Source organism: Marmota marmota, unplaced genomic scaffold, assembly GCF_001458135.2.
Source record: "Marmota marmota marmota unplaced genomic scaffold, marMar, whole genome shotgun sequence".
In the NCBI taxonomy this organism is placed as follows: domain Eukaryota; kingdom Metazoa; phylum Chordata; class Mammalia; order Rodentia; family Sciuridae; genus Marmota; species Marmota marmota.
Genome location: NW_026000164.1, coordinates 3,611,831 through 3,636,095, shown reverse-complemented (window position 1 = coordinate 3,636,095; position 24,265 = coordinate 3,611,831). Strand labels below are relative to the sequence as shown.

The 24,265-nt window shown below is 53.5% G+C and overlaps 1 protein-coding gene across 12 annotated transcripts; it reads left to right on the top strand.

The window, feature by feature from the left end:
• Window positions 1-5,896: 5,896 nt before the first annotated feature.
• Krba1 (KRAB-A domain containing 1) lies at window positions 5,897-23,208 on the top strand. Of its 12 annotated transcripts, none has more exons than XR_007341817.1 (18): window positions 5,926-6,438; window positions 6,824-6,943; window positions 7,523-7,672; window positions 8,302-8,457; window positions 9,508-9,639; window positions 9,857-10,030; window positions 11,039-11,194; window positions 11,870-12,070; window positions 12,544-12,687; window positions 13,061-13,234; window positions 14,973-15,125; window positions 15,685-15,861; window positions 16,487-16,678; window positions 16,827-16,909; window positions 17,349-17,453; window positions 17,939-18,049; window positions 19,552-19,643; window positions 19,674-19,800. XR_007341817.1 is itself a non-coding variant. In XM_048786735.1 (18 exons), exons 1-18 carry the CDS (start codon window positions 6,327-6,329, stop codon window positions 19,764-19,766), a joined length of 2,529 nt encoding a protein of 842 aa, XP_048642692.1. In that variant the 5' UTR covers window positions 5,926-6,326; the 3' UTR covers window positions 19,767-19,902. The 12 variants fall into 12 exon arrangements, 11 of the variants coding, with proteins under 11 accessions (XP_048642694.1, XP_048642692.1, XP_048642696.1 ...); XM_048786735.1 differs by having other exon boundaries at window positions 19,548-19,643; window positions 19,674-19,902; XM_048786733.1 differs by having other exon boundaries at window positions 5,933-6,438; window positions 16,769-16,909; window positions 17,346-17,453; window positions 19,674-19,902.
• The last annotated feature ends 1,057 nt before the right edge of the window (window positions 23,209-24,265 follow it).

Here is a 24,265-nt window from a genome sequence, read left to right as displayed (position 1 = left end):
CGGGGAAGAGCAGGGACCCAGCCAGGCCAGCCCGCTGCTGAGGACTTCGTGCGCTGAAGTCCAGGTCCAACTCCGACCCCTACCCTCTTCCGGGACCCACGGACCCGAGTCCCAGCCTCCTGGGGAAACTCCTTCTTTGGACTTAAGCATCGCCCTCCCTCTCTGCGTGTTTCCTTTTTGCTACAAGGTATCCTGAGAGTGGTGGGCATGGAGGCCTAGGGGGAACTACTAAATCCGATACTTTTATTTTTGACAAGATCCTGGCTCCAGGGAGTGGGGAGGTGGAAGTGGAGAAATAGAAGATAAAACAGATTCCAAGTTTTATGTCGGTAAAATGCCTAGTGGTATATCCAAGAGCTGGAGGGAGCCCCTGGGCACCTTTGAGACTGAGTTTGTGGGCAGTGAAAATGCCAGTGGGGAGTTGCAGGGTTTCCTGGACAGGAGCTGGCAATGCAATTGTGGTGGCCTCTGAACTTTGGCCACCTTTAGGCAACTATGTTGGGATAGTGGTGAGGACCGTGTGTGGCCAGGTAGAGCAGGTACTGTCCCAGGATCTTAGCATGGCAAGTGCCTAACAAGCATCTTGGGAGAAGGGAGAAGCCAGGAAGCCAGATGGTACAGGCTAGGGCAGTCTCCTTTGTAGCTCTGGCTGACAGGGCAGTCCAAGGACACCCTTGCTCAGATATGCCCACAAACCCCATCCTAGGGCCTCCTCGTACAGTAGTTTTCTGTTCTGCAAAGTCAGGGGGTTGGAGCACTGGTTTTTTAAATCTAATGTGCAGGGAAGTATGCATTCTCATGCTATGTGACTACTTGGAGAAGGTGGCCTGGATTGGCCTTGGGGAATGCAAGGTCACAGTGAGAGACAGGGCCTGTAGTCTTCATATCCAGTGTGACTCCCAGGAGCCCAGGACCTTGTAAGCACAGTGAGGGCAGTGTGGTACAGGGTCTGATCTGCTAGTCTGAGTCACCTGGAGAATGGGTCTAGACTAGCAAGGACTGTGAGAGGTGGACAAATCCTCAGGACACTGAAGCTGCAGTTTTGCATGGGGCTAGTCATGCAGTAGAAGGCGTGTTTTAAGAGAGAGCTACAGTAGGCCTGGATCAGCCCCAAAAGCTTTGCTGTGTTGGTTGGGAGAGGAGAGCAAGGTTGAGCACAAAGAGGACAGTGGCTTTCCTTCCCTGAAGATGAGTGTTTGCACACTTACTTGTACACACACACACGCTCGCGCCTCACTCTTCTTCCACTCAGAACCCTGAGAAGCCTTTGATAGGAGCACCTACCCAGGCCACAGTCAGTTCCCATTCGCACTTTATACCTCCATCACCCAGGAGTCCATCTTGAAGCTGAGGTGGGGAGACCTCTGGAAAGCATTGCTCACAGATGTCTAAAGAAGCCAGATATATTTAGCCTGGCGATAAAGAGTTCCTGGGAGGTTAGGAGTAGTGTGTGGTAGAGCCAGAGGTGGCAGGCTGTGCCCTGCAGGTGAATATTAGCAGGCAGATCTGGCTGCAGATCAGTCAGCATTTATTTTAGGTATTTTTCTTACATCAATTGATTTTTGTCTCCACATCATCCCTATGAGGTAGGATGTTGTGATCCCAGTGTTATAGATGAGTTTGCTAAGGCTCAAATGGATTTAGTAGTTTGGCTAAAATCCCATAACTAATCTGATGTTGTTCATTGCAACCCTAGGTTATGGTTCCCAGGAGAATCAACTTTAAGTTATCAATTCAACTGTGAGTTATCAAACTCACAGAAGACAGATAAATCAGGATGCTATGATTTAAGGGTGTCTCCCAAATTTCATGTGTTGAGAGGTGCAAATTTGGGGAGGTGATTGGGTCTGAGGGCTCTGTCCCTGTGAATGAATTACTCTATTCATGGATTAGTGGTTATCAGGGAGCGGCCTTGTATAAAAGAGAGAGGGAGAGAAAGAGAGAGTGCCAGCCCCCTCGCCGTATTATGCCCTGCATTAGGTTATGATGCAGCAAGAAGCCCTCAGCAGATGCCCTCAAGTATGGAGTTTCGAGGCTCTAGACCTATAAAAAATAAACGTCTTTTCTTTGCAAATTGCTCAGTCTCAGATATTCTATTACAGAAACAGAAGTGGACTAAGACACAGATTAAGCCAATTGCTTCAATGAAAAATAGAACTGACAGTCAAACTGGAAATAAATGGTGGCCAATTAAGTCTTCGGCCACCTGTCTTGTTTGTTTTGTGCTGCTATACCAGAACACCTGACAGGGCAATTTATAAAGAACAAAGATTTATTTCACAGTTTTGGGAGATCACAAGTCTAAGATCAAGGGGCCGGGATCTGGCTCTTGTGGAAGGGGGAAGGGCAAGAGAGAAAGAGCAAGGGGCTGAACTCAGCCTTTTACCAGGAAAGGATCTCAAGGTCATTAACCCACTCCCACAACAGTGGCATCAGTCTGTTCTTGGCCTGATGACATCATAAAGTTTCCACCTCTCAACACTCGAGTTAGGGGTGAGGTGTCCAACACATGGACTCGGGGGTCACACTCACACCATAGCACCACCTGCAGTGGAATCTGCACGGGAAGCCTGGTCCTGACACAGAGCTGCTTGGGAAGCATGCAGATCCGCTCCAGTGCAGAGCTGGAGTGGCCAAAGTGTCCACTGCCATTCAGGAAGAGCTCTGCAATGCAGGCAGAGCATGCGTGCTGCCTGGTCAAGGCCAGGGACACTCAGACCCTTGGGTTTGTGAGACAGTGCCACTCTGTTGGCACGCCTTCTCTTCAGGCAGCATGCATTGCTGTTGACCCGTCTCCACCTATTTTGTGCTCCTCCAGTCCCCCGAAAGGTCCACATGCAACACCTGAACACTCCTGGCACTGTTGGGCGACAACGTTGCTGTGCCACTGCTCTGATTATTCCTTCAGGTGGTTAACTGTTCCCACTTGCTTTAACTTCAGCAGTGAGACAGTTGGACTGCAAATAGGGGCTTCCAGCCTTCTTGACTCTGTGACCCCTCTTTTTAACTTCCCCAGTCCCCACATGGTGGTATTCTCAGTGCATTAGGTTGTAGTTTTTTCACATATTTTAAATTAAATCCATATTACTTTTAAAGGACATGCATGTTGGCCATCACAGCATCTGTACCTTTAAACTTAGTAATCAAGGAATACAGGTAAAATGTGCCTGCTCAGTCCATAGGTGGCATTTATGTCCATTTGGACCCTAGGCCTATTGTGACAAGTCTGAAGCTCCCAGCAGCCTTCATTAGTTGGATACTGACTTGCTTTGATGACCTTTTGGCCCTGTCCCACTCTGCAATCCCCCATGGTTCCCAAGCCCTGGCTGGGTAGGTCTCTAGGAGGAAGAGGGAGAGCAGAGAGGCCCAGCAGATGGAGGGGAGGACTGAGGAGTGATGGGCCCAACACAGTGGGGCATGAGGTGGCCAAGTAATGGAGCCCTGTGCTGGGGTCCCCAGGAGCATCCAGGGCTCAGGAATCCCTAGGAGGACAAGCAGGTCGACAGGCTCACACCTGATTCATTACAATGGGAGGACACAGCAGGCTCAGCAGTAGCAGGGCACAGGAGTGAGGTCAGTGGAAACTGGCGGATGGTTTCCCAGGGGCCTCCTCCAGATGCACCTGACACCGGATGCACTTCATTCTTCCTGCATGGCATTGTGACAAGCCGTGCGTTAAGTTGTGCATCTAGGCAGTCACTAGAGAGACTGTCTAGCTGGGTTTGTGGATGGTGCCCACAGCACCAGGGGGTGTGACTGCATAGTGCTAGCTGTCAGCTGTCAGGGTGACAGGCAGGGGAGTACAGTGAGTGAGTGACAAGGCTGCCAGTTAGTAGCTGTGACGGTTTTTAAAATCACTGAGTAGATGAAAAAAGGCAGAAGCTGTTTTCTTTGCTTTACAAGTGTCTTCATTTTCTTTATAATTTCTTTCTTACAAATCATAATTCGCCTTCATTTCTGAACCAGAAGGACACTTCTCAGAACTTACATTTTGCTTAATTTATACAAAGTTCATTTTTGCCTTAACTTTAAATTCTTTCCTGTCCATTTTCTGGGTGTCATGGTTGTTTTAAAATCTACTGAATGACAAATTTTAAAGAAACTAAGACAGAAGGGTTGCTTTTGCCTTAAAAAGCCACAGGGTAGCCGAAGATGAGCGTGGAAGGTGTAGAAATCGGATGAGTACTGGGTGTATAAGAACTCCATTTCCAGAGCTGTCCAGGGTTCTGGGGTTTCTTCTGGGTACTTCTCTAAGAAAGGCACAGTGTCTAATAGACTCCCATCCCCAAGGAAGAGAGGGTGAAACAGAGGTCTGGGGTAGGGAGCGTGGCGAGGTGAGGACAGCTGGACTACAGCCTAGAGTGTCACTGGACAGGGGTCCAAGGAGGTCTCTCCAAGGGGACAGTAGGATCTTAACTTAGCCCCAGCAGGTTCTTCACTGTGCTGCTAAAAAGAACAGGACTGTCAGAAGCCAGGCACAGGGAGAGGTGTGGACGCCTCTCACCTGGGACTGGGGCTCGCCCAGGGTTGAGCTCTCTGAGTCAGGATTTTCCTGGGAAGAGAAGTGCAGATTCCCAGGCAAGCTTCCTCGAAAATCAAATCCCATGTCAATCATTTGATATATGGGTTCAGAATGATTCTTCTTGGTTAAGCATTCTAGCCATAAATCAGTTGTGGGCTCATCGTGTGGGTCTTTGAATCTAGTGATGTTTACATTGATGATGTTTCTGTTCTGGTTGACCTGATGCAAACATGCGCTGGAGGTTTTGTTCACCTGACTAAAGAGATAGTTTGACTGGTTCTGCTCGTACACCTGGGCCGCTGTCTAGTAAGGGTCTCTTTATCTGTCTCCTGGAGAGTCTACCTATGCAGAAGGGCTTCGTGGGCATCACCTCATGGAGTCAGTGCCTGTGTACTGCAGGGTCCCCATGGGGATGCGCTGTGTGAACGTCAGTCCTCAGAGGACAAGCAGGACGTGGAAAGTGAGGCAGGCTGTGCCTGGCAGAGCTGGGAGCTGGACTCAGCCTGGCAGCAGAGGGTCTGTGGAAGAGCTGTGCCCATAAGATTGGAATCTGAAGGTCAAGGACTTAAACACAAGTCAGAGGGGTCACAGGCTACTAGAGTGGCCTAGGGAGGGGGTCAAACTTTGTTTGATTCCTGAGTGTTGTAGCATCCCTGCTAAAAAAAAAAAAAATACTTTTTTTTTTCTTAATTATATAGATGTGCATCCCTATCCCTAATAAAAAATCCTGAAATCTAAAATGCTCCCAAATCCAAAACTTTTGAGCATCATGCTACATGTGGAGAATCCCACACCTGAGCTCGTGTACCAGGTCACAGTCAAAAGGCAGGCACATTAAAAAATACCTTCAGGCCATGTGTATAAAATGCGTAGGAAACATAAATGAATTTCAGGTTTATATTTGGGTCCTGTCCCAAGTCTGTCTCATTATGTAGAAGCAAATATTCCCAAACTGGAAATCCAAAAGACTTCTGGTCCCACGTGTTTGAGATAAGGGATCCTCACCCTTGATAACTAATTGGTTTTATCAGCCAACTCTTTTTTATTTTAATCCTCAGCAGTAGGATCTCAGGCCTTCACATTCTCAGGGAAGTGTGCTTATTAACTCAGAGAATCTCACAAGGTGAAGTCCAGGCTGGCCAGAGTTCTCATCCCAGGGTTGACTTTTGTGGGGCCTAGGGACTGGGCGACATGAGACTGTTGTAGTTTCCTGGGCTGCTGTGACAGAGCCACAGACCCAGGTCTTAAAGCAACAGAGCTTCATTCCTTCTGAGTCTGGAAGCCTGGAACTGAGATATCCATAGCTGCACTCCCTCTGCAGGTTTGAGAGCAGGCTCTTTTCTTGCCTCTCCCAGATCCTAGGGACCCAGGCTTTCCTTGGCTTGTGGCTGTCACTCCAGTATCTTTTCCATCTTCATATGGCCTCCTCCCCTCAGGGTCTGTCTCTGTGTCTCTTCTCTTTTTATACAGACACAAGTCACCTGGTTTAAAGGATCACTGTACTTGTGTGACTTCTCTTAACTAGTTACACCTGCAGTGACTCTATTTCCAAGTGAAGTTACATGCACCCATTTGGAGATTAGAGCTTCAACAAGTCCTGCTGGGGACCCAGCTGACTGCCAGCACCGTCTCTAGCCAATTCTTGTTGCTTCTGGTATCAGGTCCCACCCACCCACTGCTCCCGCTCCATCCCCGTGTTCTCCCAGAGACGTGTGCAGGGCACTGAGCTGAGGGGGCAGCTGGGCTGGCCCTGCTGGCAGGACTGCCAACATTCCCCAACCACCCGCAGGTGCCCATCAGCTTCATGGACTTGGCCGTGCGGTTCTCCGAGGAGGAATGGAGGCTGCTGGAGGAGCGGCAGCGGGAGTTCTACCGAGACGTGATGCGGGAGAACTACGAGACGCTGGTCTCCGTGGGTATGCCTCCACTGGCCTCCCTGGGGTGCACGCGGCGAGTGCCAACTGAGAATGGAATTGGGGAGGCTGGAGTCCAGGAGGCCCCAGGACTGTAGGACCCCGGGCCCCCCAGGCCTTAGTCTTCTCATCTACGAAAGGAACAGTTTTAGGGGCCTCCTGAAAGCTGGGTGCTGGGCCGGGCCTCCCTTCTGTTCCCGCTGGGTACCATTTGGTGAGGTCTGCAGTGACTGCTAGGTTCTGCTGCTCTGGTTCTTTGAGTGTGGGTGGCCCCACCAACATGCACAGAGATACTTGCACAGTATGTGGGGTGCCTGGGCCACAACTCGATTCTGGGACGGAGAGACCATTCTGTTTCCAGGGTGACTGTCCTTGCTTTTCTCCCCAGGGACAGATGAGCTGCTTCCCCTTTCTGCTTTTCTGTCACCTACGGAGCCTGGAGCAGCTATGGGAGGAGGGAGTCACGGTGATGAGGGGCAGGAGCCTCCTGTAAAGGGAAGCCCCCAGGGTAAGTCCTCTGGGCAGACTCTGGGCTCCCCCTCTTACTCATGGTCCTCAGGTGACACTGTGACCTCAACATGCTTAATTTAGCCCTCCCTGGCTTTGACCTGTTACTGCTCTGGACTAGGAGCATGTTACATATGGTCCATTCCACCGAGCAGTGCCAGAAGAACCTGGGGTCACCCTGGAGAGCACACCCACCTTAGGCCTGCTCCTGCCTCCAGCGGAACCCTTATCCCTGCCGTCCCTGCAGAGCCAGCCTGCGGCTCCTCTGATGGTAGACCTGCTCCACAGGGCCCAGATTGAGCAAGGCTGGGAGTTTAGGGGATTCCAGGAAAGGCAGAGGGCTAGCTGGTGGGGACAGCCCTGCTTGACATTCCCTTAAGAAAGGAGACAGGTGTAGGAGACCCCTGTGTCCCTATGCACACTGCTCCCCCCTGATCCTGGCTGCTCCTTAGGCACATCTCTTGATCTGAGCCCACGGGACATCAGGCTCTCCCGGCTGCTCCTCCTGTGGTCGGGAGGGCTGCCTGAGGGACAGGTGCTGAGCAGACAGGGGCGCGGGGATCACTGTGGCCCTCCACAGGAAGACAGCCTCGGCACAGCCTGCACCTCACCGCCCTGGTGCAGTTGGTGAAGGGGATCCCAGAGTTCTTGTTCCGGGAAGTCAAGGGCACTGAGGACAGCCCTGAGAGCAGGGGAACCAGCCTGGACGGGGAAAGAGCGAGCCCTGAGGGTAAGTCAGCCAGCCAGGCCGGTCTCTGTGGCGCTCACAGCTCCTCCACAAGGTGAAGTCCAAGTCCACACCCTGGGCCCAGTGTGCCGCCCAGCTCCTCTCCACTCCTGCAGGGAGGCAGTCGCCAGTGGCTGTGTGCCAGCCCCTGGCTGTGTGCCTGGCCTCTGAGCTCCTGGGTGCGGTGAGCGCAGAGTAGCTTGGGCTTCTCACCTTGGCCCCAACCTGTGCCTTGGGCCCTGCGTGGTAGGTGAGCTGTGTTTATTGATGTCCTGCAGATGAGGGAGGGAGGGAGGCTGAGCCTTCTGAGTGGCCAGTGAGGCCCAGGTCACTTCCCAGTCAGTGCTCTTTCCACCTCTCCAGGCATCTGTCCTCCCCCTGGTCCCTGCTCACACACCTCAGGCCCCACCTCCCCACTCAGCTGGTGACAGATGAGAATGGAGTGAGCAGAGGCTGGAGGAGTGCAGCCTCGTCAGTGCGTGACCAGGGCTGTAATGTGGGGGTCAGCTTAGTGACAGCGGTGCCTAGGTCCCTGGTGTCCTGGCCATTGTTAGTGGAGCATGGCAAGGAAGGACCCCGGTGGTGACAGTGGCAGGAGCACCTTGGCATTAGTGTCTTCTCCCCCTCAACAGTGACCATGGAAGTGGAGTCTTGCCCTCCCCCAGGTCTGCTCAGCTGCCTTCCGGACAGCCCTGTGAGCCAGCCCAGCCTGGCCACTACACCGACCAGCAGTTCGTCCTCCAGTGGCCCGCCTGGAGATGGGGGGCCCGGAAGACCCCTCCTCATCAGTGAGTCTAATCCAGCAACGATGGGGACCATCAATACTTCAAGGTCCTCAACCCTGGAGTCAGGGAACTTGAACCCTCACCCTCTTTGTTTTCTCTGGGATTCAGTCTCCTCTGCTGCTGAGTGGGGGCGAAGGTCCCAGAGAGCAGGGCAGCATACTTTGCTTCTGGTCAGGAGACCAAATGGGAGGGGCGCAATGCCTGGTCCCCTGGAGGCCTCTCATCCACCCCTTATTGCTGAGGACCATGTGCATGTACACAGGCAGTTTCTGCCACAGGGCCCAGCAGGTAACTCACCTGTGTGCACCTCTTCTGACTCTCAGACCGTCTAATATCAAAGCCTAACCTCAGAGAAGGCCACAGTAGCCCTAGAATTTCTCTGGGGTCTCATTGTACCTTTAAAAATTCTTGCAAATTTTGCATTTGTCTAAATATCTTTTTATTAGAATATTTTGAAGTAATATGGAATAAGATTGGCATTCCCAGGGCTGGGGTTGAGGCTCAGTAGTAAAGCATTCGCCTAGCATGTGCAGGGTCCTGGGTTTGATCCTCAGCACCACATAAAAATAAATAAAATAAAAGAAAGAAAATAAAGGTATGGTGTCCAAATACAACTAAAAAATAAATATTAAAAAAAAAAAAAAAAAGATTGGCATTCCCCAAAACACAGCCTGCTTAGCCTCTGATTTCAGGTGTCATCCACCCACATGCCCTGACATTCCATGTGCCCTGATTTGAAAAGCACAAGTGTGAGAGTGGGGTCAGTGTGTTGAAGCTGCAGACATTACTTGCTGAGCGGTGTTCAGAGGCTGAGGTCGGGAGGAAGTGTCCGGGCTTGTTCAAGTGAACCGTCTTGGTATTTACAGTTGAACTAGAAGGAAACAGGGAAAGGTCCCCAGCCCTCCTGGAACAGGTCCTCCAAAGCTAGCTTCTGGGACTTGTCTGCCCCCAGGGAGTTGAGGAACTAGAGGCGTCTCTCCTCGTGGTGACTGGATCTGGGTGATCCCAAAGTGGAGCCCAGGCTAGAAAGGCCTTCCTTGTCTTCTGCAACAGAAACTGTGGACAAACCATGGCCAACAGGAAGGGGAGGCCCAGGAACGCCTGCTGAGGAGCTGAGCCCTCCCACCTGCAGCTCTGGCCAGAGGAAGAACCACCAAATCCAGGAGAGAGGGACCTCAAGGACTGGTGAGACTCTGGCTTTCCTGGGGATGAGATCAGGCCTGCCCTGGAGCTGAGTGGGCTACAGGGGAATAGTCAGTTTAGTCTTGTAGCAGCCTCAGTGGGCAGGCCTCGTCTGTTCACATGGGTGATTCTCAGCTGCCCAGAGATCCCAGTGACTGTAGAAGGTCTTATGTTGCCCTGTCAGGACTACAGTGACCTCAGTGACCTTGTCTGTGTGCAGGAATCTCTCCTGGGAATAGCCCCTTGCAAGGCCTCATCAACTGTCTGAAAGAAATCCTTGTGCCTGGGCCCCAGAATGCTGAGGCAGCACCAAACTTACTACCTGCTGTCCCTCTCCTGGGTGCATCAAGGTTGACCACGGTGAAGCCGGGGCCAGCAAGCCCACCCTGGCCAGGTGAGTCCTTGGGCATCTGATGCCCTCAGGCCAAGGGCTCCAAAGTGCCTGGAAAGCCATTCTGTAGCTATTTCTCTGTTCCACACTGTCTCCCTTGAGGATCATTACTAACCTGGCTGCTCCTGTATTCCCAATGTCATGTGACTGAAACCAGGTGGTTGTGTGTGTGTGTGTGTGTGTGTGTGTGTTTGTGTGTGGTGCTGGGGATTAGAACCCAAGACCTTGTGCATGAAAGGCAAGCATTCTACCAACTGAGCCATATCCCCAGCCCCAGGTGACTCTTAAAGAAGCATTAGGATAGGAAAAAAAACTCAGAAGCACGCATGCTGCCCTGGTTGCTCTTTGTTCTTCACTTTTCCTAACCTGGGACTCAGGAGAAGAGCCACAGCGCTCAAGTGTTACTTCCTGTTGACACTTGGTGAGGTGCTCAGAGTGGCCCCAGTCTGGACAGCCAGTGGGGCAGGAGCTCTGGTCTGGAGTGACACTTTATTATGTCTTTTATTTTTTCTCTTTAAATACTGCCTGCATGTTATTTTATTTTTTGTTAAGTTTTATTTTTCTTTTTTAATTTTTTGGTTCTTTTTAGTTATACATGACAATACAATCTGTTTTAAAGGCTGCTGCAGCTTTGGTCCTTGGTTCACTCCACGGGGTCCGGGCGGGGTTAACTTCAACAGTGTGCCTCTTACACGCACTGTGTGTGTCACAGCCCCTTCAAAGTAGGCTGCGCTTGGGACCAGGGCCCTGTCCAGTGCCCCGCCTCCTTCACTCTGCCTCTGAGTGCCTCTCCGTTCTCACCCGTCCTGTTCTGGGAGGGATGGTTGATAGGCATTTTTAAATTGGGCACCAAAATAACAGTGACTTAAACAAGACTAAATGAGGCATGGGAAGACCTGACTCACATCTGCAGATTTCTGGCCCTGTATCCTCACTGCACACTGGATGGATCCTGTCTGGTGCGAGGACTGGACTCTGGGCTCTGGTGGACATGTGTGCCTTTTTTCTTAGTGAAGACTGAGTCACCTTCGGGGGATCCTCCTCTCCAGGGTCTGCTGAACTGTCTGAAGGAGATCCCAGAGGCCCAGGACAGGTGTCCCAACCCCTCAGGAGCAGGGGACCTGCTGCTACAAGAGGATCCAGGGACCTTGAATAAGAATTCTGAAGGTAAAGGCCACCTGCTGAGCTGGGGAGGGAAGGGGCTGCCACAAGCAGGGCAGTGGGTGACCTTCTGCAACAAAGCACACAGGCCTCAGTCAGAGGGCCTGATACTGAGCACCATCACTCTGCAAATGGAGCAAGGCACAGAGGAGGTGCCTAATCATTCTTGATCATTTCCCAGACTGGCTTTCATAGAACGAAGTAAAAGTTCAGAAGGAAGGAAGGGATGGTGGGGCAGGAAGCCAAAACATAGAAGCTGGAGTTGTAGCCCAATAGACCCTCAAGCCATAATTGTGATTTGGGGTTCCTGGCAGTAGGTGGTGTGACTGGGATTTGGGCTGGCCTCAGATTGTCTGGTCTGGTAGTAGGACTGGGGCTTGGGGTACCCATCAGGTGTGTTTAGACTGGGTGGTTTGTCTGGCCAAGGAGAAAGATCTGATTTGGTGCTAACTGGACAGAGCTGACTTAATCCTTCTTTAGAAAGCTTCAGAGCAACCCAAAGGGACTTTGATGGAAGTAGGAATGTGACTTTGGTCTGTGTTGGCGATTAAGAAGTGACTGTACCCAGGCACAGTGACTGTTGTGGATGCAGAGGGGCCATAGAAGCCCCACCTCACCTCACAAAACCTGGGGTGAGTCCAGTCCTAAAACCTGGGCTGCCTGGTGACCTCCTTCACACAGGGTCCAGACACCTCCAGACCCCTCCTTCCTGCCCTGGTACTGAAGCTGGCAGCTCATTCACTGTGGTCAAGGTAGAGGACAGCTGGTCCCAGAGCCACTTGGATCCTGTGTCCTGCCAGCTTGGTAGGCAGGGTCATAGCCTCTCTGCTACCAGAGACGCCAAAGGGATCGGAACACACTGCTGGGGCCCCACAGCTCAAGGTAAGGCCTGGGATTGTCTTACCTTGTCTCCGTGGGACTGCGCTCAGAGAAGCTCCCAAAGCCTAGGAAACCTGCCTGTCCCTTGGGCAGGGAACTTGTCCCTGGGCTTCCTTCCCAAACAGTGACCTCAGTCCATGTCCTCAACCCAGGCCTTGCCCCAGCAGCCCTCTGGCTCAGTAAGGACCTTCATTGTGCCCTGAGGTCCTGCCTGAGGAAGATGGCCACTGCAGGCAGGTGGTTTTCCCTATCTCTATCCTCAAGGCCAGGGACACCTTCATTCCCTCCGGAGAAGCAGAGAGAGGATCGAAGTACCCTCCAGGAGGGTCTGCTGCCCGGCAGGTCCCAGAGCTGGTGTAAGACTCATCAGCCCCGTAAGAGGCAGGCCAGGGGCAGCCAGCCAGGGACCAAGCCAGGGCCCGACAGGCAGGGCAAGGACCTGTGAGGGACGATGACAGTGTTCTCTCCTTTCCCAGCCAGCAGGGCCTCAAGCTCACCACTGGCAGCTCTGGAGGCCTGTCTGAAAGGCATTCCCCCAGGTGGGTCATCACCACTCCGGACACTGGCCACCTCTGTGTCCCAGCGGTCAGAGCTGCAGTCTCAAGGATCACACAGTGAAGGTAGACTGTGTAGTGGGCCTGGGGTAGCCTGTCACCATGCACACGGTGGAGAGAGACACCGAGGCCTCTGTTAGCTGTCCTCTCCAGCTTTCTGAAGCATGGGCCTTCTTCCCACTGCCCTCTTCCGGGCCTGGCTCCAGGCAGCTCTCCAGCTTTGGTAGCACAGTTACAAGTCTTCTTGCCCTCTTCTTCTTGGAGAACTTTTTTTTAGTTAGGAGATGAAATGTGGGGTTTGGGGATTTGCATCTGTGCCATGGGAAACCCTGGAGAGAGATACCTCAAGGCAGGGTCTCCTGGTGCCATCTACTCCATGGCCCAGGGGCCTCTTCTCCAGCAGGCTCTGCTGTGACCTGAAAAATGCTGTTTCCCGCAGAGGCCACCAAGGAGCCACCTCTGCCTCTGGGCCTGCAGGGCTATGTGAGAGAGAGTCTGGCTCAACCCTCAGGCTCCCGAGGCACCCCCACCAGCTTTTCCTCAGCCTGCAGCACCGATGGGGACCTGTATTTTGGGAGTCCTGGGGGATGCCAGGGACAGCGGCCTGGAAAAGGTGAGCTACCAACCCTCTGGGACAAGATGTCATACAAGGCCCCTGCCCATCAAGGTCTCTGGCCCAGTCAGGTCATCAGCCCTGTGCCAGAGCAGAGATGGGGACATTGAGGCAGGAATGGACTTGTCTTGGACAGGGTGGGAGCAGGGGTCCATTTTAGTGACTTGGTCCAGAAAGACAGGTAGTATATTCAATTTTCCTATTGAGTTAAACTCTTCATTGTCCCAGCCACAAAGATATGCGAGACTGGCCTCCAGCTTAGGGGAAAGTATAGTATGCTTTGAATAAACCAGCTTCAGAGGTGTGCTTGGGGACCTGTGCCTCCCTGGGTCTCTCTGGGAGACTCATTCCTGGGGACTTGGGGCATTGGGGTCTTCCAGTGCTTCTGAGCATCCCTTTAGCCTCTTCCCCACCTGAATAATCCAAGTACTCTTGGCCTGTCCGTGTCCCATGGGTGCACACCGGGTACCTGCTTGTATCTGTGTCCTGGCTCCATCTCTAGTTAATAGAAAGGCCTAGAACTACAGCCTGGACTCTGGCTGGGCCATGCAGGCCTTCTTCTCAGTGCCTGAGTCCCCCGGAGGAACCCCTTGGGTGTGGGGCTTTTTGCCTGAAACGCAGCTGACGTGGCTTAATTTTTAGTTACTAATGGGTAATGAAATCAAATGTTTTTGTTCAAAAGCTACAGAAAGTTATATGGGAAAAGTAAAGTCTCTCTCTTTCCCCGCCCCACAGTCCCCATTGTGCCTCCCACAACCACCACTGAATCTGACCACCCTCCAGAGACACCTGCCATGACCAGCTTCTGTCTCCTCATGTGGACAGTGGCATTCCAGGAAGGTCCCCACCTTGCTCTTCATCTAAACATCTGCCATTGGCATGTTTCTGCATTCTGTCCTGCTAACCCTTGGCCACCAAAACCACTTCATCTTGTGTCAGGGCAGAGTGTCCTGGGGTGCACTTCTTTTTCATGTGTCCTCTGCAGATAGACATGGGTTCTAAGTAACCCAAATGGAGGGGCCTTCAAGCTGCCCTTCAGGAACTTCTGGCACAGCCCCCAGAACCAGCAAACACCCTCTGGTAGCTCATACTCTGCCCTCCACATGCATGTGGCTTTTGGTTCTAAACTGCGCCTGGGCCCAGAATTATCAGCACATGTCCCTCAGGGAGGAATGTGGACAGTGCTGTCTGCTTGCCTGGAAAGGGGTCTTCCCTCTAGAATTCCAGCTCAGCTCCTTCCCATTGCTGGCACAACTCCATCACTAGGATACAATTTTTACAATGTATTTGTTTTCTCAAGTGGCCTGTGGCCTGCCATATGCAGAGGACAGGAAGCCTGCGGGGTTGCCTTCTTTTGAGTAATAAAGGAAGCCTTACTCACAGTCCTTAGGGCCACCTGGTGTGTTGCCATCCCTCACCATGGTGGCAGCTGGGTGCACTGAGGGAGCCTAGAACCACACCTGTGGCCAGGCTCCCCATTACTTCCTTCCTCCACCCTGGGTAGGCTTCTGTGAAGGTGGCCAAGGAGACAGGTCAGGCTTCTTACTTATAAGGCAGCCTGGACAGGGCCACCCCAAGCCAGGGCTGATAGATATTTGGGGCCAGGTCTCCATCCAGGGCCCTGAACTACCACAACACGTCCAAAGTTCTGTGCCTCTTCTGATGGCCCCTAGCCCTGGACGCTGCAGAAGAGGCAAGGCTCCAGTCACCCAAGAGGGCCAATGTTGGATCTTCACAGGATGCCTGCCAGGAAGCTCCCCACTCCAGGGGCTGGAGAACTGTCTCAAAGAGCTGCCGGTACCCAGGCAGCAGCCTGCCCGGGCTTGCTTCTCAGCAGCAGACAGGGAGCCCAGGAGAGTGGAACCTAAGAATTGGATGGCCTACAAGGAAGGTAACTCAGTGGTGGCCCTGGTACCTGAGAGTGGGGCTGGACAGCTTCTGTACCTTTGGCCTGGGCATGGCTGCCCCCAACTGTCTTGGGCCAGATCCACTTGAGCCAAGAAGATACTCTGGAAACAGCCAGGACAGAGGCTTGTTCTGAGGCCAGAAAGCCAGGTGGTCTGTTGAGCACACATACAGTCTCACTATCGAATGAGCGTGGGCAGAGTCCAGGACACGGACACCCTGGCCGCTATCCACTGCTGCACCACACAGGCCTGAGCAGGAACCCTGTCCGCTGAGCATCTTCATCCTGGCAAGCGAGCCCCACGTGGCATCTGAGGGCTCCCAGGAGTCCTTAGAGCTGGGTCCCTGAATAAAGAGATGCTGGAGGATCTGAACAGGCTCTCGTGGGCACCACTTCCCCACCCCATCTGAGACAGGCGGAGTGGGTGATCCCTTAAATTTGTGTGCCTGAGAGCCCCACAGTGGGCGGAATTCTCTGTCTGTGCTTCTGTGGTAGCACAAGGCCCCACAGGGCTCACAGCCATTTTGGCTTCTCATTAAAACAGGACTGAGGGGTGAGGCCTCTGAGTCATCCTGCCTCAGACAGGGTGGAGAAGTGCCTGCCGGGAGCCTGCATCTGACCAGCCCACAGGCATTCACCTCCAGCTGCATCCGCACCTGCCACCAAGGGTTCAAAGAACAGGGGACCATCAGGCCGGAGCCATGGAAATGGCTGCAAGATGGTAAGCTGCCTCCAGTGTTACTGGCATGTTTTTCCTCCTTCCTTCTCTCTCATCCCTTCCCCAGAAGATGGAAGCAAGAGCCAGGCAGAAACTGAAATTGGTAAAAGAAAAAGATAAAGTGACCTAGTGCTGAGATCAGGGTAGGAAGACCATTGTTCTGTGCAGCCATCTGGTGGGCAAGAGCCCCCTTCCACCTGCTCTGTCCAGATAGATCCTTCTGGCAGCCTCCTGCAGGTCTGCAGGGGCAGGAGGATGGCTCAGCAGGTCCTGTGGCTTTTCTTACCCTCCTGCCCTTGCCAGCTGCTGGTCTCTGTGGTGCAGGGTAGAGGGACACAGACTGTGAGAGGCTGCAGGACTCATAGACCCAGGGCTTGGCAAGAACCTGACCACAGTGGCTTGTAGGGACTTGACACTTGTGGAAAGTTCCCCAAATGGCCTTCCGGAGCAGCCAGGGACATGGCCAGGCTTTGACTTCTCCATGTCCCATAGCCAAAGAGAGAGTTGTTCAGACCCCATATGAGCTGGGGACTGAACCATGAGGGACCTGGTCGTGAACCTGGTCATCAGGGCAAACTCCTAGCTGCCATCAGGTGATAGCCAGGTGGCTCTCTTGTCATCTGCATAGGGGCAGCCCCCAGGCCCTCCCCACTGCACTGTCTAGAGACCTCTCTGAGGGGGATCTTGCCTGTGAGGCCCTTGCGCTTCGCCTGCTTGGTGGGCCCTGGCCCCAGCCCCAGCCCTGGTGCCAGCTCAAGCCTCAGCAGCTCTGATGAAGATGCACGGATGGAACCCGAGCCCTGGCGGCCACCCCTTCAGGGTGAGTCTGCTGGGGCACGGGGCAGGGGTGACCATGAGCTGCTCTCCAGGATACTGGTCAGTGCTCTGATGCCAGCTTTGTTTGTGACAGAGATAGAGCACCTTCGCAGCTGCAAGCATCCAGTTCCTCTGTCCCCTGGCCCTGGCAGGTCCCCCAGAGGCAACAGTAGCAGCAGCCCTCGTGATGGGCCTGAAAGAAGAGAGCTTGAGGACCACAGTGGCCTTGGTGCAGGTGAGCCTGAGTCCCTGCATGCATCCACGTGTCCCCACAGGGCCCGGGGTCCAGACTGAGTTCTCCAAGCCCCCTTGTTACTCTGCCTGGGGACAGAAAGTCCTCTACATTTGTGCCTGTAAGGGAAGCTGAGGCGGGAGAAGTTGGGGCCCTTGAGCAGGGTACCCAGAGCAGGGCTTGCGCGTGACTGGAGGCAGGATTCTTGGCAAGCCACTCGATGACACATACTTAATACTATATGTGCACAATAGGTATGAGTGTTTACAAAATGATAACATTGTCGTCGTGTAACTTTTTGAAAACTTGCCAGTCAACAAAAGAAACATCAAAAGCAAAAATTCTTGGAGGTTGCCCTGTCAAGAAAGTTAGAAATGCCACCTGCTGCCCCCAGCCACCACTCTACCACCCAGGTTTGTGACCCAGTGTTTGCTCCCAGTAGGAAAAGCAGAAGGGACAGGAGACAAGCCCCGGTCACCCAGGAGAGAAGAGGCTGCAGAGAGTGCCTGCCTACCCATCCCTCTCAGCAGTGCCGGAGGAGGAGGAGGTAGGGCCAGGGAGTTAGTCAGGGGCCGGAGCTACTCCGTCCACAGGCCTCGGCCTCGGCCTTGCGCCCCTGCACACCACATTCCTCATTGCCCCATGGCCCTGCAGAAGATGTCAGGAGGACTTCTTGTGGTCCAGGGGATGCCCCCAGCACATCCTTGGGGTATCTTGCTGGGGGCAGGACCTACCTAATGGATCCCTGAGCATAAGGCGGGAGCTGCAGAGGACACTGAGACACTCCAGCACAGCCCTCCTGCTGGGAACAGGGCAGGGGCTGCACACCAGGGCCTTTACTCATGTGCCCATTTCACCAGAGCCAGGGTCCCTGACGGGCCCAGTGTCCATCTTGTATCTCATTTAATCCTTGTTTAAAAGTGGAAAGCTCGATTTTTTTTTTTTCCCCCACATTTCAACATCCTCATGTCAGAGTGGCTCTGGCAAAATTACATGTGTCCCTGTCCCAAGTGCCCTGTGCTCTTTCCACAGAGGCAGCGGGGCATCCCTGGCCTGCCCCTCAGCTGGAAAAAAGGCCTGGTTCCGGGGGAGGTGAAGAACCCAGAAGCCAAGAGCCTGGATGTGGAAGGCACAGTGTTGCAGGTGAGCTTGGTGGCTTCCTGGTCCCCTCTGCACTGGCCAGGACCCCAGCCTCCAGTTCCAAGAAGAAAACACCCTCCGAAGTTTGTTGTGCAGGTTGTGGGCAGGGAAAGTCTGACCTATGAGCCACTCCTGGTGCCCATTTCGCTTCAGTGTCTCGTTACAGGAACTGAGAGGGTTTCCCAAGACCTCGTGCAGTGAAGAAATTGTCCTGAATCAAAATTGGGGGTTTGAGGGGACTTCAGAGAATAGATGAGGAAACAGTGACCAGCACTGTTGAGTGACCTGGCCAGGGTCATCCCAAAATCTTTGGTTCCAAGTCACACTTCTGAGGAGCCACAGTGAGACAGGCAGGAGGTCAAGTCACCTGTTCCCTGGGTCACGTTGGGGCAGCCTCATACCAGGGACTTGGGAGTGTGGCCTGGAGTGGGGGTGCACTCTGGGCTGGCCCCTGCCCTCCCTCAGGGCAGGGCCACGTCCTTACTTCAACTGAAGAACTAGACCAGACAGGGCTTGGGGCCTTGGGGCCTTGGACCACTCAAGCCATCACTCTGCTCCACCTGCAGCTCTGGGGTGCTGACAAGAGAAGGGCAGAGCCTTGGCTGGGGCGCAAGAACAGGGGTAGCAGTTCTGTCCACCCAGTCGGCCAAGTGCCTTAAGAAATGGCAGGGTCTGGCCTAGGGCTGCCTGCAAGGCTTACCTTGGGAGAGCCCAGCTCCAGGGGAATTGGGGGTAAAGGATTAGATGAGTTTTCTTTTGTGGAGGGATACTAGGGGATTAAACTCAGGGGTGCTTTACCACTGAGTAATACCCCCAGGCCTTTTTTATATTCTATTTAGAGACAAGGTTAGCCTTGCTAAGTTGCTGAGGTTGGCTTTGAACTTGAGATCCCCTGTCTCAGCCTCCTGAGCTACTGGGGATTACAGGTGTACACACTGCACCTGCTAGATTATTTTTTAATATAATTTAAGACATCAAAATCTCTCAATCTATAACTTTTGAGTGAGGGGGGCATTTGTATCCAAGGGCACTGGGTATTGAGTGACCCCATTGGAAATATCCTAATGGTTCTCAGCTGGACTCCTGGCCCATCTCCTGGGTGCTCACCCTCAACCCTAGCCTTGTTCCATTGGGGCCTTCTCTGGGCCCTTCTCACTGACCCCCCAGGGCAGGGATAGGTGGAACATTTGGCCCTAGTGGTGGCAGAGGAACGCACCAATTTTTTTTTTCCCCAGAAGTTGAAAGACCACTGTCCTGAGAAAGCTGGTCACCATGGAACCCGTGTCTGGCTGGTCCTACCCATCAGGGTGGGGAATGGCAGAAGATGGCAATTTGGCTGTAATGAGGCGTAGCACCCGTGTTCTCTAGCCCGAGGCAACTTCCTTCATTCTAGAAGCCAGGCTTAGAGCAGGCATGACACTGAACACTAGTGCAAGGGAACTGGGGGTCAAAAGCTCCTTACAGCACAGAAACTCTAACCTTGTCCTCACTCTGGTTTTAGCCAGGACCCAAAGGAGGCAGCTCCCCAGGGACTCACCTGAGCCACCCAGCAAGTGTCCCCTTCCGGCAGCTGTCTCACCGTTGTGGCCAGCTGCCTCCCCGCAGCCACCATGCCCCTGTGGGAGGCCCCTGCAACAGGAGCTGCACAGTCTTGGTGCTGCGCTCACAGAGAAGCTGGACCAGCTGGCCACAGCCCTGGCAGGACTGGCTCAGGAAGTAGCCACAATGAGGACCCAAGTGGATCGGCTGGGGAGGCGCCACCAGGGTCCTGGGCCAAAGCGCCAGGCTTCCTGGCCCTGGTCACTCCCCCGGGGGCCTCGCTGGGCCAATGGACTGGGTCACAGACACGTGCCCTACTGGAGGCAAAAGGGCCCTGCCAGACCTAAACCAAAGATCCTGCGGGTCCAAGCAGAAGGCTGCCGGACAGGTGACCCCCTGGGACTCCCCAGAGGGAGGGTCCACCTGGTGCCCCCTGATGCTCCCCCAGCAGAACCTTCCAGACCCAGACCCAGCCCATCCCAGCAGCCCCCCTCCATGGCACCCAACTGCCACACTGTGCTGACTGGGCACCCCCTTCTCGGACATCCTGGGTGCCAAGGCCCTCTCCCCACTTTTGTGCCTGCTGCCTTACCCCCCTGATGACTCTTGCAACAAGTGCAGACATGGAGCCACTGCAGGGGCAGCACCAGTCAGGGTCCAAACCAGGCAGGGATCTTTGCAGCCTGCTGGGAGAGCCCTCCTGGGGACCCTCTGGGGTGGTGAACACAGGAGCCCACGGTGAGGCCCCTCAGCAGCTCAGCTGTCTGAGGGTGCAGGGCAGCCTGGGTGCCCCTTGCCAGCCCCAGGCTGCCCTCTACCAGGATGGGCCTTCCTCCCCTGCTCTGCTGGCGTCCCCTTGCCAGACGCCCGCCCTTTGCCCTGGTTGTGCCAGCTCAGTGGCGTCTGCTCAGGAGGCTGCTGTGGGGTGCACTCCTCACGATGCCTCTGGTGTCTTGGCTCAGGTTCAGTCAGATGCTGCTCCCTCCTGTCCTCACGAGGACCATCCACACTCAGGTGGTGGTGTGTGCGCGCACAGAGCCGTGTATCGGGACCATGAGGCCCTTTCCCTGACCACCGCCCCTCCTGATCTTGGAGCCCAGCAGAGGGCTGGGCCCTTGCTTTCCTGGAGTAAATGCTGGCACATGTGGTTTTGAGAGAACTCTGCCCTGCAATCTAAGCTGGATGACCAGTGTGGGTTCTAAAGGATGTTAGCTGCTGAGGAAGGGCCCTTGGCTCCTATAGGAAGGCACTTGGTGGGGGCCCACACTGGGCTGGACTGGGCCCCCAGTACAGTGGGGACAATGCAGCTCAGCATCCCACATAATGCACCTCTGGAGACGCCAAGGCACCTTAGCAGTGCTGCTCCCTAGGGGCTAGCCTAGGGTTACCCAACAAGTGCACAGGCTGGCATTGCATGCCTGAAGCCTGAGCTCAGGATCCTCAGGGTTGGTTCTTTCTGCTGGCCACGAGGGCAGTTCTGTACCGGCCTCTGTGCACAGGCACAGAGAGGTGCCGTCTTTGTATCTGCAGTGTCTCGTGCATCTCTGTCTCCGGGTACCTGCTTTGTGTCAGGGTGCCAGCTGTGTTGGGGAGGCCTGCCCTCAGAGCTCATTTCAACCTGATCACTTCTATAAAGACCCTCTCTTTAAGTTAGGCCTGAGGTCCTGAGCACAGGCTGGGACACCGGCCCATAACACACAAGGGAATGGGGTCAGTCTTGGGTTTGTCTTGGACACCAGTGGCATGACCACTGTCACTAAGCAGGCTCCTGCCTTGCTGGGTGGGACAGACCAGCTGTGGCCCCGTCGTGGACACTGGACAGTGCTCCAGTGCTGCCCGCCTCATCTCCAGAGCTGGGGCTCCACCCACATCCTCATTTAATCTGAAGAATGTCCAGGAACTGTGCCAATGCACACAGGGCCCTGGGGACCCTGGGTGCCCCTGCTGAAGCCCAAGGCCACGAGGGACCTCTGTCCACAATGACCACGCAAGCTGCTTTGCCCAGTGTGTCCCTAAGGCGTGGGCCACTGGAGACAGCTGTGACCTGATGCCCCTCCAGGTCCTGCATGGGGCTCACCCCTCCTTGCTGCTGGCTGCCAGTGGTGTCTCAGCAGAGCAGCCCGGGGCCGAGACCACCAAAAGGGGCATTTAAGGTACTTACAGGACCAGAGCAGGTGCCGAGGTGATGGCGAGGAAGTCGGCACGCGTCAGATTGTGTAGGCAGGGTGTTGGCTGGAAGAGTGGCCTCTCCGCTGTGCTGACAGGACGGGAAAGTCCTCAGCTCCTGTTCCAGAGTAGCACTGGGCACTTTTCAGCACCAGCAGGCAGGGGTAGGACGCAGACTGGCTGGAGAGGTGTCCCACGTGGGTGGCCCTTGCCTGGAGGGAGGGAATTCTGTCCATCTGCTGAAACACGCCCTCTCCTCTCTTCTCTCCCTTCTAAGCAGGGGCAGTGGGAAGGGTCCCACTTTGAGTGGGACATCAAGGTGGTTTTTGTCCCCTGGGCTTTACAGACAGCACATGAGCCCTATGCCACAGGGGCAAAGGGACAGTTTGGCACATGAAATACTTGCTCAGGGTTGCAGCTGCCGTTGGTAGAGCTGGGAAGAGTTAGCATTCTCATTGCTGCCCGGCACTTGGCCCCTCCTCCTTGGTGCGCCACCTCCTCCTGCCTGAGTCTGCCCCTGACAGGAGAGTCAGGACTGACCCAGCCCAGGTTGTCCAGGGCTCACCAGACTACTGTGGTCACCATGGGATGTGAATGGTTAAATGGTAGGAAGTTCCCTGATGGGCAGCTGTGTTCATCTTGCAGGAAGCAGGTCTCTAGCGTCTTCCATGATTGCTAGCTGAAGAGCCTTCTAGAGTCTGATTTGATGAGAGGCTATATACAATATAGGTATTTGGTGCTGTGTCCAGCTGCTGTGCAGGGGCTCTTTTGGAGAAGAAATGTAGCCACTTTGAGGAAAACAGGACCTTTCTGAGGGGCCTGGAGGTGGGGACAACGAAGGCTCCAGGTCTGCATGCCACCATCCTGGGAAGCAGCTCCCAGCTGGCCTGAGTGCAGGTCCTCCCTCCCTCCCCACCCAGCTCATGAGGGGCCCTCCGCCTACTCCATCTCCCCCTGCCAGCCCAGGCCCTCATGAGGCAGGAAAGTGGGAAGGTCCCACTCAGATGTGAGTAGGTTTCCCATGTCCCCACCTAAGCCACCCCTAAGTGTCCAGTGGAATTGGGGGAGAGAGTACAGGGACCACAGTTCACTGCCTGTCAACACCATGCAGTTCACTGCTCCCTCCTAAAGGGGCCTCAAGCACTGGTAGCCAGATTGCTCTTGGGTTTGTTAATACCTTTTTAGATATTGATGAAGCTTTATTTTATTCATTTATTTATATGCGGTGCTGAGACTCGAACCCAGGGCCTTACACATGATAAGCAAGTGCTCTACCCCTGAGCCACAAACCTAGCCCCGCCAGATTGCTCTTGACCTCACATCTCCATGTGTTAAATGTGCCTCCTATCAACCATCTACATGTGGATTTTATCTCATAATCCATCTTAAATGTTATTCTGGGACCCCTTAACCCATTTAAATGTAACAATTACAGATAATACTTAGGATTGAATGTAGCATCATAGTGTGTGCCCTGTATTTACCCCACATGTTCAAGGGTTTTATTTTTGATGTTGTCATTTATTTGGGATTTTCTCTTCTCCTCCCCCTCATTCTTTTCCTCTTTCCTGTCAAGTTTGGATTGACAGTGTTGCTATGGGTCGGCGGTGGGGGCAGTTCTCATTCATTCCATTTTTCCCTGCGCTACCTTAAAGGACTAATAGTAGAAAGTTCCAAATTGACCATCATCTGGGATATTTTACCATACTTTCTTCAAAGGTTGATAAGACAGATCAGGAAGGAAATACAAGATCTGAACAAGCCAAATAACAGAATCCGCCTGATCAGGGGACACAGAACACTGCACTGTAGGACTACTGAATACACGTTCTTTGCAAGCAGATGCCAAACATTAAAAAAAAAAAAAAAAAAAAAAAGACCAAGCAGTTTACACAAGTGTAAAAGTATTGAGATTATATGAGTATGTTCTCTGACTGATCATGCCTTATCTTTTAAGCTGGAATCAAGCAGCAAAATGTAACCAGAAATTCTGTATATTCAAAAAATCGGAATTATACTGCTAAAATAACACGTCAATGAAGACATCATAATGGAAGCTAGAAGCATCTAGAACTGTAAGCAAATGCCATGTATCCAAACTTGTAGCATAAAGCTGAGTACTTGGGCACAGGTGAGCTCTTGATGGCTGGGAACTCAGGAGCTGCCAACTGAACAGCAGAGCAAGTCCACGCCGAAGTGAATGAGGAGAAAGAGACAGCAGAAAGTAATGGAATAGCATACTGCAAAAGATGGAGTCAGCACCACCAAAAATGTCATTACCACAACCAATAACACTGATTGGGCTGTGGTGAAATTTGTCAATGGGAAGAGAGAGCACATCCAGGCTGCATGGCGCATGTCTGTAATCCCAGCACCTGAGGAGGCTGATGCAGGAGGGTGGCAAGTTCGAGATCAGCCTCAGCAACTTAGAAAATAAAGCACAAATCTGCTTCAGGAATGAAAAGGGTGCATGACTTCAGGTACCACAGACAAGAGGAAGATAAGATGATACAA

Bases quoted from the DNA above. Each gene is read 5' to 3' on its own strand.
- Krba1 (XM_048786730.1), top strand. From the start codon at position 6,327: ATGGACTTGGCCGTGCGGTTCTCCGAGGAGGAATGGAGGCTGCTGGAG. The intron at 8,458-9,507 runs GTGAGTCTAATC...CTTCTGCAACAG, and splicing joins CGGAAGACCCCTCCTCATCA to AAACTGTGGACAAACCATGG. The intron at 10,031-11,038 runs GTGAGTCCTTGG...CTTTTTTCTTAG, and splicing joins AGCAAGCCCACCCTGGCCAG to TGAAGACTGAGTCACCTTCG.